General features: G+C 37.5%; 1 protein-coding gene across 1 annotated transcript in view; it reads left to right on the top strand.

Annotated features, from left to right (window-relative positions):
• Window positions 1–23020, top strand: part of LOC101558722 (multiple epidermal growth factor-like domains protein 6) — a 525059-nt gene that overhangs the window by 360678 nt on the left and 141361 nt on the right. The window contains exons 11-12 of the mRNA XM_055124801.1: window positions 4689–4817; window positions 9591–9725. Of these exons, the coding sequence (XP_054980776.1) occupies window positions 4689–4817; window positions 9591–9725 (264 nt within the window). The remainder of the gene's footprint in view (window positions 1–4688; window positions 4818–9590; window positions 9726–23020) is intronic.

Raw genomic sequence — 23020 nt, 5'->3', positions numbered from 1 at the left:
TTGATTCACCATGTGGAAAGTTAAAAAGCTTTCAGGTTTAAGTCTCAGTTATACAATGCTCAAACACCCATCCCTTCACCAGTGCACATATTCCACCACCAAGAATCACGATATACCTCTCCCCTTCCCCCCACCTCCCCAGCCCCCCACCCCGCATGTGTAACTGGTAACTTTCACTTAACTTTCACTTTACTTTGATTACATTCAATATTTCAACAAAAAAATTCACTATTATTGATTTGGAGTTTCTCCCCCCTAAAGTCGATCTGCTGAAAAGAAAGCATTTGGTAATTTGTTTTCCATTGCTGAGAATGAAGAGATATGAGGTCAGGAGGCCGCACTAGCAGCAGCATAGTTTTGGATTTCTGTATTTTAGTATTTTAGTAACTAAGTCCAGAGAAATGTCTGCCAGGAATCGCAAAATCCTACTACTTCTAATCCTAATCACATCTCTCTATTCAGCGCATTTTTTACCACAATCTAAATCATTCACTGCTTACTGCTTTATACTTCTTAAATTTTTATGACTTTTTCTAAATTGTCCTATTTTATTGTTTATTGCTGCTCATTACAAAAAACTTTTATTTGATGTCACCAATTTAGCCACAACCAAATCTACATATGTATACATATATATAAATTTAAAGTCTCCATTTCCCTCACTATCCCCAGTATTATTGGAGTAGAGTTATTTATACTCCTGTTCAATCTCTCTTAAAAATAGAAAACTCTATTGTCAGATCCTATTAATATTTTTGCAAATTGGAGTCACCTAGCACATAAATGAACAAGTGGATAAAACGTGGTATTGAGTCACCTCTATAAACTTCTGAGCACATCTAAGTGTGACTCTGAGTCATCCAGTACCATTAGGCTCAAGCAATGACTATTCAATCCTGCATCATGAGACCAAGCATTGCCAATTAGGTTCTGGCCTTCCTGAAAACTACATGGCAGTGACTTCTATAAAAATTATTCCTATAGACTCCTCAGTACAAAGCCTGAAACTTTAAATTATATTGAGGAAAAAATCTTTAAATTATATTGAATCTTTAAATTATATTGAGAAAAAAAGGTAGAACACTCCATGACTACTTTGAATAAAGAGATATTTTCAGTGATTCAATAGAATTGGACATGCAAACAGAAGTGAAGATTTAAAAAAAAATGGGAGCACATCAAACCAAGAAGTTTCTGCATAGTAAGGAAAATAATGACCAGAATTAAAAGGCACCTCATGGGGCATTCGGTGTACACCTGGTAGGGCACCTGCCCTGCATGCAGCCAAAGATGTTTGATCCCCCACATCCCATATGGTTCCCTGAGCACTCTCAGGAGTAACCTCTGAATGCAAAGCCAGGTGATGCCCTGAACATCACCAGATGTGCCCCCACTCTCTTCCAAAAAAGACACACTATAGATGGGGAGAAAATATTTTCCCAACACTCACCAACATACGGTTAAAATCGAATATATAAAAATCACTTGTAAAACTTTTTAAGGAATAAAAGAGGGACCAGAGTAGTATATTATGTAAGGTGCTTGCCTGGTACTTTGCCTACTCGGGTTTGATCCCCCATATCCCTTGTATTTCCATGAGCCTCAAGCACCATCAGAAGTAATATCTGAGTTCAGAGCCATTATACTCACTGAGCATCACTGGATGTGGCCAAAAAGTAAAACAAAAGAAAAAGAGCAAACCCCATCACAAAAAAAATGATCAGGAGATAAACAGAAACTTCTTCAAAGAAGACATGCAATTGGCCAAAAGCTATATGGGAAAGAAGGGTCTCTGAATAACTAATAATAAGGAAAATGAGAATCAAAACAGTGAGATATCATCTCACATCAGTGAAACTTACATGCAACACAAAAAACAAAAGCAACTACTATAACCATGTAAATGGAGAAAAAGGCACCCTCATCCACTACTTGTGGAAACATCAATTGGTCCAACCATTTTGGAAAACATGGTTATTCCTCAAAAACTAGGAAGTGAGCATCCATATGACCCAAAAATTCTACTTCTTGACAGCTACTCAAGGGTTGAAAATCTCTACACAGAAAAGACTTTTGTCTTCTTATGCTCTTTGCAGCACTATTCACAGTAGCCAGTATCTGGGAACATACCAAAGGTACAAGAACAAATAATGGCACTTTACTTGGCTATAAGACTAAGTAATGCGATTTTCTGCTATGTGATGGATCTTGAGAGAATCATTATGAATGAAGTAAAAACAGAACAAGGACAGGTACAAAATGATCTCCCTCATATAAATAAATATAGTAAGGAAAAAACAAATTTCCAAAGGTAACAGGAATTAATAACTGATCTTAATTTTTATTTTATTGAATAACCGTGAAAAAAATACAAAGCTTACAGGTTTAAGTCTAGTCATATAATGATTAAACCCCATCCCTTCACCAGTGCACATGTTCCACCACCAAGAACCCCAATATACTCCCCTCCCACCCGCCCCCCACCTAAGTAGTTAATGATCTTCACTTTATTCTCTCTATACTTTGAATACATTAAATATTTCAATAGAGAACTCACTATTATTGTCTGGAATTTCCCCAAACAATCAGGCCTGCTGAAAGGCATAATTTAATAATTTCTTTTCATTGCTGAGAGTGAAGACTCTATGAGCTCGTATGGCCACACGTTTTTGGATTTCTGATATTTTAGCTCAGTTCACAGTGTAGATGCATTTCTGTAAGAAGCCGCTCTGGGTGCCAAAATGGGTTAGAAGACCTCTTGGATCATAGTCTTTAGGAGCAGAGGGCCCATTTTGTGAGCAGCAGCTCCAGATCTTATCTGGGCGGAGGGCGTGCCAGTAATGCCCCCTTTCCCATGATCACCTACAAGCAACGTCACTGCAAAATTCATACCTCTGGGTTGGGAGTCTTAGGAGGTGGCTCTTGCCACATGGATGTTGCCGCCACACCATTTTCCGAGCAGAAAAACAGGGTAGAGAGGGAAAATCCCTCCCTGAGAGGCACAAGGTTGTAGCACAGCTCACAGTGTAGATGCATTTCTGTAAGAAGCCTCTCTGGGTGCCAAAATGGGTTAGAAGACCTCTCAGATAATAGTCTTTAGGAGCAGAGGGTCGGTTTCGCACGTGGCAGCTCCCGGTCTTATCTCTACTACATATAATTTAATATCACATTTATAACTAAGTTTCACTTAAAAAGACACAATATTGACTATATCATTTGTTGTTGTGCAATTTTATCCAGCAGAAAGAAAGTATAGTAGTATTTTCATATGACATATGACTATAGAAGGGAAGATTCAAGTTTTTCTCCAAATTATCTTTATCTTTTTGGGTTATATACATTTTTTTAAATTTTATTGAATCATCATGAGATAGTTACAAGCTTTCATATTTGGGTTACAATCATACAATTATCAAACACCCATCCCTCCACCAGTGCACATTCCCCACCACCAATATCCCCGGTATACCCGCCCTTTCCCACCCTTCCCCTGCCTCCATGGCAGACAGTATTCCCCAAACTCTCTGCCCACTTTTGGGTACTAAGGCTTGCAACACAGACACTGAGAGTTCATCATGTTTGATCTATTATCTGCTTTCGCCACCTATCTCCCATCCCGACTGATTCTTCCAGCCATCATTTTCTTAGTGATCCGTACTCTATTCTATCTGCCTTCTCCCTTCCGCTCATGAAAAAAAAGTCACATAATAACAAATAGTACTGTTTGAGTTTTTATGGAAACCAGTAAAAGTGACATAATCTTTCTCTGGTTTGATAAGGCACACAAAAATATGTGTGTAGTAGAAAGAGAGAGGAAATAAGACAAAAGTGAGGGAAAAGCAGTCCAGACTGAGAAGCCATGGTTTTCAAAATCTGATAGGGAGTAGGAGGAGCTGGAGCACGAGGGGAGGCCGTGGGAAAGAGTTGTCAGGCAGCCACCATGCACCAAGAGCTCAGAGAGGAATGGGCTCTTCGGTCTTTTAAATTTGAAGTTTTTAACCAAACAGCAATAGCAAAAGAATGGGAATTTTAAATAGAAAACAAAAAAGTAGCACTTGTGATTTTCAAAAGATCTCTCCACATCCCATAAATATAGTACATGGATTCAGACACTTGCCTTTTAAGAGTGAACCATGGTTTAATCCCCAGAACCATGTATGGTCCCTTGAGTCCCACCAGGAATTTGAAGTTAAAATCTCAACAGCAATGGCAAAAGAGTGTGAGTCTTAGTAGAGAACATAAAAGTGGCATTTGTGCTTTTAGAAAGATCTCTCTGCGGGGCTGGAGTGATAGCACAATGGGTAGGGCGTTTGCCTTCCATGAGACCAACCTGGGTTTGATTCCCAGCATCTCATATGGTCCCCCAAGCACCACCAGGAGTAATTCCTGAGTGCAGAGCCAGGAGTAACCCCTGTGTATCGCCGAGTATGACCCCCCCATACACACACAAAATAGATCTCTCTCATCTCTGTGGGAGCACAGAGAAAGAAGTAATCTCTGAACATTGCCTCTGAACATTGTGCGTTTACCACACACTTTCAAAAGAGAAAGAAAGAATTACTCTGGCCTCAGACCAATTAGATTGGAAACAACCTATCTCCAGTCAGGTCTCTTTTTTATGTCACAACAGCTCGAGAAGGGTTTATTTGTGGGTAAATATTAGCTTATTTTGTCCTTCTACTTTCCAGGATGCCCAAAAGGATTCTTTGGGAAGAACTGCAAAAGAAATTGTAACTGTGCCAACAATGGTCATTGTCACAGGGTGCATGGAGCCTGTATGTGTGAGCCAGGACGCTATGGGAGGTTTTGTCATCTGAGTAAGTCACTCATCTAAATTTGTTCTCTCTGTGTGGAGCTAGCAGGCTCAGAACTGTAAAGAAAAAGGAGACTGGGTAAATGACATATCATATTATCATGCACATGCAACAAGCATTGTCTGTATTAGCTTCCTTGTATTATAGAATATGGACTTTAAAGAATTTAAGTATTTTATATTTACATTTGCTCTTGACAGTGAATTATGTTAGGTTTATTTAAATGAATATTTGATACTTTATGAAAGTTTAATATCAAAACTTCAGTAAGTCTTTTATTTATGGACTCCAATACAAAGTAATAAAAGTGCCTAAAATTTCTAAAATGGGAGACATAGCCATAGGTTAGTGTACAAGGTGCTTGCCTTGAATATACCTGACCCAGATTTGGTCCCCAGCACCTTATATTGTCTTTTGACCTCCACCAAAAGTGGTCCTTAATCACAGAGCCAGGTAAGGGTACCTCTGGGTGTGCCCCCAAAACAAAAATAAAAAAATAAAAAAATTTTAAATAGGATATCTTGTTTCATTTTTAAAGAGGCCACACACAATGGATTGATGGAATTTGGGGTTACTCCAGACCAGATTTGGCTCAGGAGTCGTGTGTGAGAATTCACACTCAGGCCTGCATGATGCTGCTCCAACTGGCAGACACCAGCAGGCCCTACACACAGAGTTGGGGCATAGAGTGCTTATGATTGAGTCTGGTGCCTGGCATTTGGTAGACATTTGGTGTTTCGTGAAATAGTTATCTCTTTGGCCATGACGTTTTGCATTTTTAGCATCAGTAAAATTGTGTAGAATGTGAAAAACAGTGACTCAGGGTCCTGGCCAGTTGACCCCGCACACTGGAGCACGATCCCTGTAGTCGCCGGACTTACTCCCTATAAGAGAGGGGGTGGGAAGGGGAGAAGCCTCTGCCCTGACCCTCCGAGCACCCTTGGACTCCCACCACCACTGAGAAAGAACCACAAGGAGAGGGGAAAGCTGGTGGTCAATCAGCAATCCGTTTATTAGGTCTCACACAGGGGTTTTTATACAGAGATTTCAGGGGCAACCCACATGTATCACATTTACCTTGTTAGGCTCAATACAGATGTTAATGACTTACATCTGCTGCTCTCAGGGCCAGGTGTATTAGCTCAGGCAGATGGTAACTGTTACATCCCTCATCCTCAACCATAGTGCCTATGTGTGTGGAGTGCTGAAACAAGTCCCTGGGCCCCCGTAAACAGGGCCGGCCCTTTCTTTCAGGGGCAGGGGATTTAGTCAAAGTCTCAGGCCAGGTACTGAGACCCCAACAAAAAAACTACAATAATTAGTAAACACCTTTGTTGATTGCTAACTTTTAGTATTTCTTCCAACAGACTTGATCTCTATATTTACATTCGCACTTGAAAGATGTTTGCAAGTACCTGTGAGCCTGATACAATCTCATTCTTATTTTATATTTTCAATACACCATCCTCTTAAAGTTCCTCTTGGGTAAACCTCAATAATAGTATGACCCATTTTTTAATAGCAGATGTTTTTAGAATATAGTTAGTTAAATGATTAGTACTTTTCTTAAAGTAGCTTTAAAAAAGTGGGGGAAATAAAGGATCAAGGGCCTTGGTTGGTTTTATCAAGAATTTGGGATGATGGTACAGTTGAAATACCAAGGCACAGAGATCAAAACTACAGCCACAGGATTTTGAAACGTGCCTGTCAAGGTGGCAGGTGGAGAGGGGAAGACGGCAGGCAGCATGGGAACACGAGTGGAGGGAAGTGACACTGGTCGTGAAAAGGGTCTCAAAATATTATATGCCTAAAACCCAACTATTAATGGCTTTGTAAATATGGTTATTTATTTAAATATATGTTTTAATTTAAAAAAAGATATGCTCTCACTTGAAAATAGAGACTAAATTGTGAATTTGTCAGTAAAATATCTCATTCTTTTTTTTGTTTTGTTTTTCTTTCCAATACTACCTTTATTTTTTTAAAAAATTTTATTTTATTAAATCACCGTGTGGAAGATTACAATGCTTTCAGGCTTAGGTCTTAGTTATATAATGCTGAAACAACCATCCCTTCACCAGTGCCCATATACCACCACCAAAAAAAAAAAAAACCCACACAGTAAACCTCCCATCCCGCCCCCCCACCCCCTACCTTGTAACTGATAAGTTTCATTTTACATTCTGTTTACTTTGGTTACATTCAATATTTCAACACAAACTTCACAAACACAATCTAGTGGGGTACTCCTAACTATTGTTGTTAGGAGTACCCCACTAGATTCAGACCTACTGTGAAGACAAATAAGGCTGCGCAGTTTTGAATTTCTGTACTTTAACAAGAAGTCCAGGGAGATTTCTTCCAGATATTAGATAATTGCAGGCTTGAAAACCCAATCTGTGGTCGTCTTAATATGGCGGCCACCGCGCCCTTCATCCCCGGAGAGAAAGAGGCGAGAGAGAGAAATACCTTTCCCCTCCTGGGCGGGCACGGGGCCGAGGCTTAGTTCTCAGGCTGGAGACATTCTGCGAGGAGTTGCCCATGCCGAAAGAGGTTTTGCTGGGTCTGGATTCACGCTTGTGCAGCTGCGGAGAGGCCGCACATGCGTGCGGCCCCCGGGATCACATCTCGGCGGTGGGAGGGGCTGGTGCCTACCACCTTCCCAAGAGCACCCTCGTGTCCTTTTGCTGCAGTTTTTGTCATAAATCCCATCTGTGGTCGTCTTAATATGGCGGCCACCGCACCCTTCATCCCCGGAGAGAAAGAGGCGAGAGAGAGAAATACCTTTCCCCTCCTGGGCAGGCACGGGGCCGTCATTCTTGCCTCATCTAAAACTTAACCTCAATCATAAGATAAGCTTTGACTTGTAAATAACAATATGACAGAAAGAAGAAGGTAGGTAAAACATGATCAGAGGAGAAAATGGAGTGTTCCAGATCAACATATAACTCTTAGAATATGTCAAGAGAAGACTAACCTAGAAATATAATTTTTATCATTTATTTTATTGTTAACTTTATGGCAACAAGAACTACCTCATTTGCAAAACTAACTTTAGAATATTTTGCATGATAATACTAAATATTCTGGTAAAATCCCAATTAAATGATAATTTATCAGGGAAAACCTTTGCAGAACAAATAATAGTGGTAATGACAATAGTTAGTACTTTAAATTTAGTCATGTTTACATAAGCATACGCATTCCAGTTCCTCAGAAGTCATTATTTAGATTTGAAGTCTCATTTACTGGTTCCATGTTCCTGGCCAGTGACACTTGAGTTGCAATGTTATATTATCTAGAGTTGCCATACCAAACATACACATAGAGTGCCTTAAACAATAAAAGTTAGTTGTCCTGTTATCCTACAAACTACAGCTCCAAGAAGTCTGGAATTAAGGTGTTGACAGGAATCTTGTTTTATAGAAAAGCATAGAGAAAGGGTCAGTTCTCAGGCTTTTTCTTAGTTCCTTAATTCATGGTGGAATAACTCCCATCTTCATGCTTCTATTATATATATATATATATATGTGTTCCTGATTATAAGACAAATCATATTAGAAGCCCATGTTACTGCAGTGTGTCTTCATCTTGCTAATTACACCAATAAAATACAGTTTCCAAATATGATGATCGAAAAGTCCTGAGAATTGCTTAGGACTTCAACATAGGAATTTTTTGAGGGTATATTTCAGTTTCTAATAAATCCTAAGTAGTCACTGTCTACAAAAAAAGATTCTTTCTTCCACTTTTCCTCTATTTTACCTAAGCTTATTAACATAGGAAGTGAATTTAATATATTTACTGTTATATTTACCGTTTCACTGGGTATAAACAGACCCAACTATCACTATTCTAAATGCAGAACCAGGAAAATTAGGGCTCTCAGTCCTCAAGCATGAGCATGAAGTAACTAATATCAAGAAGGACAATAGTCCAGAGAGATCTTAGGGCATGGTGAATTGGGAAAGGTATAAAAATTTGGAAGCTATGGTAAATATGAAAGATGAATAATATATAATATATAGGACATATTTTAGGATAATTGCATCAAACCTGGAAGACATGAAAAAATCTTTTATTTGATGGTTCCTAAAATACCTGCAATAGTGGAAGATAAATTGTCAGTTATATTTTGAAAGGGAAATTGAATTTACTCTGTTTACTCAAAGTGAAACCTATAGATACATTTTCCTGAATGTAAAGTTGGGGTTTCTGTCCAATCAGAATTTCTATACTGATTACCATCCATAAAATTCCATTACTTTGGGAAAATAATGAAGAAAAGGCATCATTTGCCAGAACTGTAGCCAAGATAGAGTTACTGTCATAATGAAAGCTTTGATATATCTACATGATGTAAAATTATCTATGATTACCATATAATGAAAGGGAGTGAAGACAATGATGAGCTTTCACATTAATTCTTGCCCATCACCTCCATGATGCAGCAGGTTGGATCTGAGGCCGGGGCAGGACTTAGCCGTCCGTGGAGAATATGAACTATAGGCACCAGTGGAGCACATTGAGAAGCAATTTCTCTCCCAGAAGCACCTATGCTTTTTAAGAAGTTCAGGCTTCACTGTTCAGATCCAATTGCCAAAAAGCAAGTGAATTGCCTGATTTAAAAGACATTTATTTCTCTTCCCGCCCCCTTTTTTGGCAGTTAGGATGAGCCCCTTGTTTTCCCTTACAGAACGACATGCTTGTGCGCAACAATGTCAATGAAACAAAGCTCGGCTTTCGGGTGACTGATTCACCTCAATCTGCTTTCAGGCTGTCCCAAGGGGGTCTATGGAGCCGGCTGCTCTGCTGAGTGCCAGTGTGTGGAAGAGAACACTCTGGACTGCGATGCCAAAAATGGCAGTTGCACCTGCAAATCTGGTTACCAAGGCAACAGATGCCAGAAAGGTACAATCTGATAAATTTTCTTTCTTCTCTTGTGACAATGCTCAGCCTTTTTTCAGCACCATATTACAATAATTAGTTAATCCACCAGTGTCCACTGAAGATGGGTAAGCTTTATTAATCTCCTATTTTCAGGAGAGGAAACAGAGACAGGACAATAGAGTTACTTAATCTATCTTCTCAGGTTCTGTTGTTGAGCCGAAAGAGACACGATTGCATTTCTGAAGATTGAACCTAAAGAAAATTAAAACTGGTCTGTCACTTCTTTGCACTGCACTAATCAACCAAGGTCACTGCTAGCTCCTAGTGTTAAAGAACCTTTTTCTTCTAAGCAAGTGAGAGAATTGAAATAAAGGCAATTAAAAATTCTGATCACAACAAAATTAAACATGGTTATCAAAGGATAGAAAGTCAGATCCTTTCTAAAATTTCTAAACATTAAATAAGTAGTTTAATATATCTATACTAGTAAAAATTTAATTATAGTGAAATATATGAATATTTGTATGTTAAGGTGCACACAAACCTGGAAAACCCTCTTCAGAGATCTTTATGTTTATCTTGACAACCAAATTGTCTCTGTTTTGTGATTCATGGCCACTTCTCCTCAGAGACATATGGGTTCTTTCACCTTTTTAAAAGTCTCAAGTTGAGTCTGGAGCAACAATGTAGCAGGTAGGTACTTACCTTGTTCATGGTCAGTCCTGCTTTGGTCCCCAGCATTCCATATGGTACCCACATTTTGTCAGGAATGATTCCTGAGTACAGAGCCAGTTGTAAGACCGGATTATGTCCCCCAAACAAAACAAGTAAAAGTTTTCAGGTCACCTCTTTGTCTAATCTTGACTATACTATAGTAAAGAAAATTGAAAACAGCAAGATTTCTTTATTGTTGTTCCCCCCAAAGTGATTATCATTTTAACATACCATATACTATATTATTATACTAATACATATTGTTTATCTTTCTTCCAAAAATCTTAATCCCACAAAGTACATATGTGTATTCATTTTGTTAAACAGAGCATCTGCAAACTCTTAGAATAATAACAACATGTGGTAGTTTCTCAATAGTTTGAGAAAATAGTTTCTATTTTCATAAATGAATACATAAATATGCATGGTCAATATTTTTATTCTTTCTTTGTTTTCTCATATTATCAGAATCTCAGGATAAAATGCATGCCTTTTTTATTCAGGGGAAAGTATCATACGAATATTATCTTTTTAATACATAGTGGTATTGAACATATAACATAATTAATGGCGCAAGAACTTTTCCCTTGGAAGCAATTCAAAATGCAATCTTGTTTGAAATCAGGATGAGAGAATTTGAAAAATAGCAAACCATAATGCCCCAAAGTAGAGAGAGAGTATGGGGAATATTGTCTGCCATGGAGGCAGGGGGAGGATGGGAAAGGGAGGGGTTATCAGAGATATTGGTGGTGGAGAATGTGCACTAGTGGAGGGATGGGTGTTTGATCATTGTGTGACTGTAACCCAAACATGAAAGCTTGTAACTATCTCACGGTTATTCAATAAAATAAAAAAATAAAAATTATAAAATAAAAGATGCAGGCTGAAAGTAGACTATAGACGGAACATGATGGCCACTTAATACCTCTACTGCAAGCCACAACATCCAAAAGGAGAGAGACAGCAAAAGGAATGCCCTGCCACAGAGTCGAGGTGGGGTGGGGTGAGGACAAGGTGGGGGTGGTGGGAGGGATGCTGGGACCATTGGTGGTGGAAAATGGGCACTGGTGGAGGGATGGGCACTCGACCACTGTATGACTGAAATGCAAGCACAAAAGTTTGTAAGTCTGTAACTGTACCTCACAGTGATTCACTAATAAAATTTAAAAAAAAAAATTTTGAAAAGTAACCACGCATAGGGGCAAGCACTGGGATTGAAAGTTGTCTTTAACCCTCATGTATAAAACATCCTGGATTTGTGTTCAGAGTGTCTTCAGGGCTCTTCTGGAGAAGAAGAGTCTCTTTGGCTTTTTTGTGGCTGTGTGAACAACATTGTGTGAATACAAATAGATATCCAGATTTCATGCACTGAGAGTGAGTTAGGTAGCTGGATTCTTGCTTTCTAGGCAAAGGAAAAAAGAGCTTGAAGAGAAAAAAAACACTAAAATTACTTGATTCAATTTTATTAGGTAAGAGAGTAGGTCTTTTGCCAGTCTATAAGCCTGCCTCCTCCAGTGTTAACTAATGTTTAAGGCTAGAGTCAGCCCCTTATTCAGTTTCTCACCAAAGAAGTCATAGACTGGAAGACTATTTATGATGACACAATACCACACCCATACACCTGAGTAACTTAAGTTTATTCTGACAGTATTTTGCAAGGCAGCTGCTGAATCTACTATATTGGAAAATGCTTCTGAGATTCCCACTGCGAAGGAAAATGAACTGAAGGTATATGTAAATCAACAAAATAGAGAGGTCAACATAATCTCTGGAAAACATATTATTTTTCAATCAGACACTTTGTCCAATTCTGGTATTCTTGCATAACCACAGAATTAAATTATGAATCAGACTGGAGAGGGTGAATGTGTTTGCCATGACTGGCAGCTGAAATCAAGGCAAAAGCTCTCAAAGATTTGTGCATGATAAAAATCAGGCATATTGTTTTCTTTCTCTCTTTTTAAAAAGAGCCAGGTATCCAAAGTGCCCCCGGAGTCGGATTTATCTTTGAAAATCTTACCTCTAGGCCTGTTGTCTAGATTGCAGATGAATAGTTAATCAAGGAATGATTTTTTTCAATGGCACTAATGAACAGTGCTCTACACAATCAGAACCAGGCCGTATTTAGCCCATCAGCAGTGACTTCTAAAACAGAAGAGCTGGCTGTTACATCTAATCTGTAAAATAGAGGAAAGGAGAAAAAGAAAATGAGATGTGTGGGCTATGGATAGCAGTTTATTTGCCTTGTTTTGATTATTTATAATCTGGAGTATTTTGGACTCCTGAAGGAGGCTGACCTTGGAATATGGAGGATTCTGACCCCATGAGAGCTGGAGTCCTGTGGGACGCTTGTTCAGTTCTGTGTGATCATAAGGAGAGATTCTTTGCATCGGTTCCTTCAAATTTAATATTTATCTTTGATCAGCTCACTTTGAAAGCTTCTGAGTAAGTTGGTATCATTACTGCTGCTATGTACAATGACTACACGTACGAACTTTAGGGGTCAAAAGATATGGTTCAAATTCTAAATTTTTGGTTTGTTTTTTGGCAGTTCCCAGGGCATAATCCTGGCTTTGTGCTCATAGATCATTTCTGGTAGGGTTCCTCGGGCCGTATGTGGTGTCTGGGATCGAACCGGGTTGGCTATGTGCAAGGCAAGCACTTTACCTACTGCACTATTCCTCCGAACCTGGTTCTGACTATAGCTTCAGAGTTCTCACGTTCTCATTTTCACAGTAAGTCACTTAGCTCTTACTGTGAAAGAGACTCAGCATTTTTCTGTAAATGAAGTTAACTGTGCTTATCACATGCAGCGAAATAAGAGTGTGAGTTAATTCGTACAAAGTGCATAAAGGACGTAGTAGGCAGGAATGGCCCAAACATCCTGAAGACTGCCTTAGACAGGAGGCTTCTTCACCTCCCAGCTGATCTGTTGTAACTTTCCATGACATATGTAAAACAACATTTCACTGTGTTCTGTGTGCTAAGGAAAGCTTTTTCCCCACATTTGTGACTCCAGCGCTTCGATTCTAGCACATATGCTACAACCTCAGTCCAAGGCACAGTGGCTTCTGCAACATCAGCAGTGGTTTCCCCGTCCAAGGGACTTTCACCAAAGCAGTACAGATTCACCCTTCCACAAAATACACAAATTACTGAGCTGTAGGGGCAGTTATTCTGGCTTACAAAAGAAGTCGACTGAGAGTAGGAAACTGAGGCAACCATTTGGGGACGACTTCCTGAACACAGTCATGGAGTGGAAGCTTCTGTTACAAATTGCATCTCATTTTCAGGTTTTGTTCTGTGCAACTGCCTCATAGATATATATCAAAATTGCTTACTGACTGGAAAACTACATTTTCAGCAAAAAGCCAACCTCTGTGTTTCCAAAGTGAAAGATATCACAGGCATCACACTGTTTCCTTCAGGGAATATTTTTGGAAATGCTGCAAATCCCTGGAGACCACTGGAATGTTTCTTATTCTGCGTCTCAGCTCTACATACATCATGCATTCTGTCTCCCTCTTTCTCTCTCTCCTCTCTCTCTCTCACACATATGTGCACACATATACACACACACACATACACCACCATAAATGCATTCAAACATACCCATTGCATTTAGGCAACACTGTAACTGGGACCATCTTAAAATTGATAATAGAATGCTATTTGAAGCAATGCTGACAGGTACTTGAAAAATACATGAAAATCTTTTTATTATTTTTATCTCTGTACTGGCTAATGGAGATTGATAGTGATATTTAAATTAAACCCATATCAAAAAAAGTAAAAACTAGTACCCTAAAATCTCCTTTCTGCTGGTGATTCTTACTTTCTCTGCATTCTTTATTTGATCCACAATGGGATACTGTAAGTTGATACTTTGAAGAAGGCTGTAGGCTAGAAGGTTTTTCCCTTAAAGTTTACAAATTAGCCTAATAAAAGTTAACAAGAGTATGTGCTTTGTGACAGTTGGTGATTTTATGAAATATAGCCATATGGATTGGCTTCTAGTGATTAAGACATTCCATAAACCAACAAGCAAATAAAATCAGAAACAAGGTACAATGGCAAGATGCTACTTAGCACGTAGTTGATCATCTGATCATTTGGCAAAAGACCCTATTTTCCCTAAGGATAACCCTCAAGCAAAAAGTGATAGGACCTAATTTTGCCTGGATTCTGTAGATAAAACTGGTTTTTGCTTTATGACTGTCATTCTTGTACTGTTGACAAGCATCTCAAATGGTATGAAAATTTACTCCAGCAGCATTTTGGCTATCCTTAACATACATGTTTGCTTTTTAAAAAGCTTGATGATAAGAATTTACATTCAAAGTGAATAACCTACTATTTCTACAGCAAAGTGACATTTTGTCTTGTCTAACTCAACTTTAATAATTACTAAGCAGATATTAATAATGTTTATATAGTTCCAGTTATCAGGTGACATAAGTTGAATAAAACCAAGTGAAAAGAAAGACAAATTAATCCATTATTTAAAACTAAATTATAATTCTTCCATTCTATGATTTCAAGCACCTGGAGAAGTATCAAGTTAGTCCTGGTATTATAGTATTATAGTATTATAATTTCATTGGCAACTTGATATGTAGATAATGTATTTCACTAAATAGAAAAAATAGTCCCAATTTATAGACCAGTTTAATTTTAGTGTTAACATATGTTATTATCTTACTTTATACACACAAAATATGCTAATTATATAATCACCATAATAAGATATTTAGGAAAAAATGAATGGAATTAAAGAACAGGAGTCATTAAAAATGCTTCATACCTCAAGAGAATATGTGTAGCATTTAAAAAGTCTCACATTTGAAAAAACCATGCAATATTAATTTAAATGTTCTGTTATTATGAATACAGAATTTTAAAACCTAATTACTGTGTACAAAAAATTGTAAAAATACTTAAAGTCTATACAAGGTAATATATATTTTGAAGACAGAAAAGACCAAAAACATCTATTTTTAAAAAATATTGGTTTTAATCACACTGGACAAGATCCTAGGGTTAAAAGTAGGTAAGGGATATTCTTGATAACCTTTCAGTATCAATATTTCAAACCATAATGCTCAAAAGGAGAGAGAGAGAGAGAGAGAGAGAGAGAGAGAGAGAGAGAGAGAGAGAGAGAGAGAATAGAAGCAACTGCTATAGAGGCATGCAAGGGGTGGGGTTTAGGGGTTGATGGGAGGGAACCTGAGGTCATTTGTGCTTGGAAGTGTAACTGGTGGAGGGATAGGTGTTATAAGAATGTATGACTCAAATTCAATTAGTTATTATTAGATGAACAGCTTTGTAATTGTCTATCTCACAGTGGTTCAATAAAAAAAGTTGAAAAAAACACATTGTTTTTATGTAAGTTCCAGTTTTGGGAAATTATATATGCAAATGTTTCTGTAAGTTAACTCATTTTAAATATCTTTGTTTAACTAATAGATCATCCTCTAGCTTATGAGTTATAATCCCCTCTTCTAATTACTAAACAGAAATTCTTCTAATTACTAGACATTTGTTGAGGAGGTATGAGGCCTACTGTGGTCTTATAGGTGTTTTCTTCCCTTGATAAGAATGTACATCTCTGTTAAGAGTTTATATTGGAACAATACAAACAACACAAAATATAAATATAAATCCTATATATGTACAGCAGATCTGTTACTAAATAATATAAACATCTACCAATAAACATTGCCAAGAATAATCCCTGAGCACAAAGTATGGCCCCAAAACCACAAAAAGTAAACCAAAATAAATAAATAGGTCTCTTTACTTCAGATGGGAGAAATCAGAGCGAATAAGGAGAAGGAAATTGCAGAGATATTAATTCAAAATACACTAGCACTTCAAACATATGTCCAAACACTAGGAAGTGATGAATCATCATAAAATTATGATGTACATACATGAAAACCAGATTAGATACAGGTGTGAAACTTCTATGCAATAAGCTAATAAATGCTTCAACAACCATAAATATTGTTTAAAAAAACCTTGGTTTTCAGCATGTTCTTATTTCTATGGCTAAGTGATACTAACATGTTAATTTTAAGCAATGAATGTGTTGTCAGCTAATTTGCCTAATTCCTGAAAATTGATCAGTTGGCTTTCTTGATCAGATAACAAGTCTACTATGCTATCTGTTGAAAATATTTTGTTCCTTAATACACTGAACGGTTTCTTAAACTTGGTTTTAATTTTTAATATTAAAAAATATTACTTTCCATGTATCAATGCTAATTTTCTCATTCCAAAGCAATAATTAGTTAACCTTCTGGGTTGAAGTAAATTTATAAATTTTGTGCTGTTTTAACAAAAGAAATCAGTTTTTAAGCTAATCTATTTTTTAAAAATCAATAGTTTACAATAGTTTTCAATTTCAAAAATAGTAATCTATTTTTTAAAAATCAATAGTTTACAATAGTTTTCAATAATTTTGTAGATTAAAAATTTACAAATCAAATAAAAATACTGTTTTTTTAAATACATACTCCTATTCTTTTTACCTCTACAATTGATGTAGTTTGCATACTTTGAAGAGGAATCATGTTTATCAATCTCTGAGCTGTTTTTTCAATTTCTCATGGTGCACCTACCATAATCCTGACTTGTATTTCTTTATGAAAATATTGTAAAAAGTTGCTCTTTTACAGCTATTTTAGGCAGAAAAGATTTATATATGTTGAATAAAATAGGACAAATAAAAAGTAGTCAAACAATTAAAAGTTCTAAGCATCAGCAGTCATGATGAGCTGAAATTCAATATTATGTTATTCACCTCACTGAAACAATTCTAAATCTGATTTTTGAAGTTGCCATAAAATAAATTGTATTTAAATAATACATCTCCGAGCCTTTTCAGCAGTGAGATGCATATCCCTTACTAATCTGGTTCTCAGCAGGCAGTCCAGCCTGATAAGTATCAGCAAAATGTCAGCTCCCACAGAGAAGTGCAACAGAGACAACCCTAGATTAGTGACAGGCCTTTCCAAACGCTATTGTGCAAATTCAGTTTTAAAATAGGGATGCAGTTGAATGCTGATGGAGATGTCATAACCAATGTTTTCATCTTCCCATAGTCTGAGGTGGAGCATTATGGTGCCATGGTTGAAAGGCATTATATTGATGTATGGAAGATCTGTTCTGTAAATTTATCTTTCTATATTTTTCAATTAATGTTAAAATTAGTTGTCACTTTATTTTTAGTATAAATTTACTAAGGGTGATCAGGGAACTGTTTTGTCCTCCATTCTTATTACTATTCATATGTTTCAGTTAGATCTGCAAAAAGCAAAGTTTGCCCTATAATTATTTTATAATCCTCAATGACCTGCTGGCATCTTTTTTTCATCTTTTTTTAAATTTATTTTTAATTAGTGAATTACTGTGAGGGTACAGTTACAGATTTATACATTTTTGTGCTCATGTTTCCCTCATACAAAGTTCGAGAAGCCATCCTTTCACCAGTGCCCATTCTCCACCCCAGTAAACGCAGCATCCCTCCTAACCTCCCCAATCCCATCTCCCCCCACCCCACCCTGCCATTGTGACAGGGTATTCCCTTCTGTTCTCTCTCTCTAATTAGGTGTTGTGGTTTGCAATAAAGGTGTTGAGTGGCCACTGTGTTCAGTCTCTAGCCCACATTCAGCCCACATCACCCTTCCCCTGCATGGCCTCCGACCGCATTATACTTGGTGATCCCTTTTCTGAGTTGCCCTCTCCCCAGAATGTGAGGCCAGCCTCCAAGCCATGGAGTCAACCTCCTGGTACTTATTTCTAGTATTCTTGGGTGTTAGTCTCCTACTCTGTTATTCTATATTCCACAGATGAGTGCAATCTTTCTATGTCTGTCTCTCTCTTTCTGACTCATTTCACTCAGCATGATACTTTCCATGCCGATCCACTTACATGTGAAATTCATGGTCTCCTTTTTTCTAACAGCTGCATAGTATTCCATTGTATAGATGTACCAAAGTTTCTTCAACCAGTCATCTGTTCTAGGGCACTCGGGTTTTTTCCAGATTCTGGCTATTGTAAACAGTGCTGCAATGAACATACAAGTGAAGATGTCATTTCGACTATACTTTTTTGCTTCTCTGGGATATATTCCCAGCAGTTGTATTGCTGGGTCAAATGGGAGCTCAATTTCTAATTTTTTGAGAATCGTCCATATTGTTTTCCAAAATGGCTGAACTAGTCGGCATTCCCACCGACCTGCTGACATCTTATATGATGTTATCAAAACTCTTCTTAAGAGTTCGGGCAATAAAGACCTATCATCAACCTATGGTTAATATTTGTTTGACTATCCTGAATATTTTAGTCATTCCTCTAAGCTCCATGTACTTTTTAAAACAGTGTCATAATTCATTGCTCCTTGCACTAATAAAGTTTTCTTTCTCCATTTTTACTGGTAGTTAAAGTTCTACAAAAAACTTTACTTTTATGTATATGTAAATCAAAAACTTATTTTATGTATATGTGCATAACAAGAAAAATATAAAATCTCTTGAAATGTCTTCCAACATGTATTAAAATTATATGTACATAATTGAAACTATGGTTTAACTTTTTGTCTTTTCTAGATTTTATGTACAAGAGATACTTGATTATTAAAGTAATGAACACTCAAGCTTAGTAAAAGATTTGGAAATTAAAATTTTATTTAAAAAATCACTAAGCAAAGAGTTCTTTTCACAAGGAAAAGAATATCATCATATGTGATAATGGTAATCACCAAGATCTATTGTGATAATTTGAATATATATATATATATATATATATCAAATGAAGAGGGGCCTCAAGCATGGCTGCAGCCAGGTTCCGGTGGTCTTCGGCTGCCAGGAGCCCCACTCGGGGTGGGGAGGGAAGCTGGAGCCCATCCCCTCTGAGGGGCCCCAGGGAAGATAGCCAGGCATGCAGGCAAGAGACTCTCTGCACACATTCGGACAGGCCTCATGCATGGGGGTGCCGGCGGAGGAACCCAAGTGTGTGTAATCCCATCAACGGCCAAGACTTAAAAGCAAGCTCTCAGAAGAGAGTGAAGCAGAGAGTCTCTTGCCCACACGCCTGGCTGTCTTCCCTAGGGCCCCTCGAACGGGATGGGCTCCAGCTTCCCTCCCCACCCTGAGCAGAGCTCCCAGCAGCCAAAGACCACCAGAACCTAGCTACAGCCATGCTCAAGGCCCCTCTCCACATGTTCGGACAGGCCTCATGCATGAAGGTACCGGCAGAGGAACCCAGGTGTGTGTAATTCCATCAATGGCCAACATCCAGAGAGAGACTTAAAAGCAAGCTCTCAGAAGCTTGTAGCCTACTTCTCCTTCTGGGAGAAACTGGCAATCTTCTGAGAGTTTCCTGCCCACATGGGACAGCCTTACAAGCTTGCCGTGGTGTATTCATATGCTAAAGCCAGTAACAAGCTGGATCTCATTCCCCTGACCCTGAAAGAGCCCCCAGTGCGACATCCTTAAGAGTGCTGAGTTGAGATAGACTTCTAAGATATCAGGGAAAGGACGAAATGAGAGGTTACTGAGTCCACCTGAGAAATCGGTGATTAAGTGGATTTCGTGATTTTGTGATATCAAATGATTATCATATTACATCTGAAATCATACAGTATGTTATATGTCAAAAATATTCTCTAGCTGCCTCTGAACATACTAGTCTTCTGGGCCCAAGAGAAGATATAGTTAGCTAGGGAGCTTGTGTTTTGATCCCAAGCATTCCATATGATCCCCAGAGCTGGCCAGGCATGATTTGTTCATTCCTGAGTGCAGAGCCAGGAGTAATCCCTGTCCACTGCCAGGTGTGGCTCATAAAACCAAAAAAATAAAAATTATACAAAATTTTTTTCTCCCTATACTGACTTCCTATACACATATATGTATATGTAAGGACATAAACATATTTGAAATCAGAAATGTGTTTTTTTAAAATATAGTAAACACCCTATTAAAGTGAATAATCAAGTCTAATTCTTGTTTTTAACAAAAAGATTTGAATAATAAATTAATATAAACTATAATAAGTTATTTTATATGTTATAAATAGCACTAAATAGTAATATAGAAAAAAGCTATAAAATTATAATATATGCTCAATGCTTACTTTAAATTGAGTGATTACTTCACTATACCTGCACTATGTGATTTACACTGATTTACTCATTCTTGAACATAATCAAGTGGCGTTGCTAGTCCCCTTTTATGAGGAAACCAAGTCTAGGTAGGATTACTTACCTAAGGTTATATAGTTAGTAATTGAGAAATCACTGTCATCCCATTGCTCATCGATTTGCTCGAGTGGGCACCAGTAACATCTCCATTGTGAGACTTGTTGTTACTGTTTTTGGCATATTGAATACACTGCAGGTAGCTTGTCTGGCTCTCTGTGCGGGTGAAATACTCTTGGTAGCTTGCCGGGCTCTCCAAGAGGGACAGAGGAATTGAATCTGGGTCAGCTGCATGCAAGGCAAATGCCCTACCCACTGTGCTATCGCTCAAGCCCCATGAGAAATGGATAATAAATTGGATAATTGAGAATAATAAATGGATAATTGAGAAATGGATAATAAATCTCTAAAAGGCAAAATAGTTGCTGATAAAAAAATTTAGTAGCTACCTGCTTATAAACTTTAAGGAAAGGAAAATTAGGATTCCATAGAAAAACCTAAGAGTCAAGAAGTTTGACTGAGCCGCTTCTTTTTTTGACCCCACTTTTGTAGGCTGCAAAAAAGCAGTGGGTGGTTAATATATCAAAGAGCATTGTTGAAATGTTGAATGCTCTAACATCCTCTGTTCAATCTGCATGCAGCTTATCCAACCTATTTTCACGCTTATAGTCAGTTGCACCACATTAGCAGTGATAGTTTTCATTGGGGTCTTGATTCTAACCAGTGGGTCACTTAACCAACTGGACCAAGCCTGGTGATAGATACTGTAAATCAGAAGTTGATTTTTAAATGTTGCTCATCATCTGACATAAATAATGACACAAGGAATTTTCTTTACATTCTGCAGATACTGAGTGATCTCAGTGGGTTTTTCTGTTTGTTTTTTTAGAAAGGACTTCCCAGTATTAACTACGTTTAAAGTTCTTTTTTGGTGCTGGTAAATATAGTTGTTAGCTACTATGATAATCCACAATTATTCTGGCTGCTTGCTTCTAGAGGCCTGGATTAAATATCTACCAGAACACAAAATAAACTTTTATTTCTTATGAGATCAGAGTGAGTCATACAAGAGTTCTACCTTCTAATATCACACATTTCACTTATACATACACATTCACACAAACACACATATATATGAATATATGTAATATATATACACATATATATACACTTAGGCACCCTTTATAGATTATTAGGGTCATGGTTTACTGTTGGAGAATTTTCAGGTATTTCTGAAGATATTTTTAACTTCTTAACATACATTTATCCTAGTGTAACAACTTCTTGATTTAAATATAAACTCCAGGAAGGCATATAAAACACTATAATTTTCTTTTGGATATCACTGTGTTCAGTTATAAATGTATGACTTATAATCAGAGACCTTACACATCTATATTCCACCTGTCTTCTTCTACACTAGTTAAGTAATTGTTTTATTTTATTTTCCTCATCTGTAAAACAGTAACAACAAATCCCACAATGAAGACGTTACTGGTGCCTGCTCAAGCAAATCTATGAATAATGGGACGACAGTGCTACAGTGCTACAGTGCATCTGTAAAAGTGGAACAAATCAAGGACCTATATTGATATATTTTTAAGAGTTAAATATGTTCATACATATAACACATTTGAAATGTCTGAGTAGTAGATAGCCCTGAGAATTTTTCACATTGCTTTGAAAATCAGAAAAGTCTCAAAGTGATTATATTCATTTAATTTTTGTTTGCTTAGCTTTTTAGTAAACTGGGTGCATAACATATGCTAAATGCTATCTAGGATATTAATAATAAAACAGTTTCATGAATGCAATGAATTTGTACATGGTTTAGTGGGATAGAGAGATATATAAACTATTAAACATATCTATATTTTTTAAAAAAGAAGATGCCTGTTGATGTGTTATGGGAAGTTGTGATAAACTCTATTAAGGAAAATTCCTGAAGTTTTCACTGAACAAATGAGTTATCAGCTGAATCTTCAAATATAAGTGAAAACTTGAAGGATGGGTTAAAATGAAACTCATGCCAGGCAAAGCAACCTCTTAGAGCAATTTCCTAATGATGTGAAATGCTATACCATTCAGACAGATCACTGGACTTGACATGATTCAGGTGTCACTATGATGAGAGATTAGAAAAATAATAATGGGGTAGAATCTCCTGCCCTCATGCCCAATATGCCAGGCTGTCTTCACATAGTAGCTAACAACTATATTTACAAGCACCTATCTAGTCCCCTCAGAGGGGAGCAGGTTGAGTTTCCCTCCCCACTTCAAGCAGAGCCCTAGCAGCCAAAAACCTCCAGAAGCAAGCCACAGCCATGCCCAAGGTCACTCTTCACACGCTCGGACGAGTCTCACCCATGAAGGAACCGACAAAGGAACCCAGGTATGCAGG

Source organism: Sorex araneus, chromosome 2 (assembly GCF_027595985.1).
Source record: "Sorex araneus isolate mSorAra2 chromosome 2, mSorAra2.pri, whole genome shotgun sequence".
NCBI classification, from domain to species: Eukaryota; Metazoa; Chordata; class Mammalia; order Eulipotyphla; family Soricidae; genus Sorex; species Sorex araneus.
The sequence above is the reverse complement of the archived record's forward strand: the minus strand, read 5'-3'. Positions and strand labels throughout refer to the sequence as shown.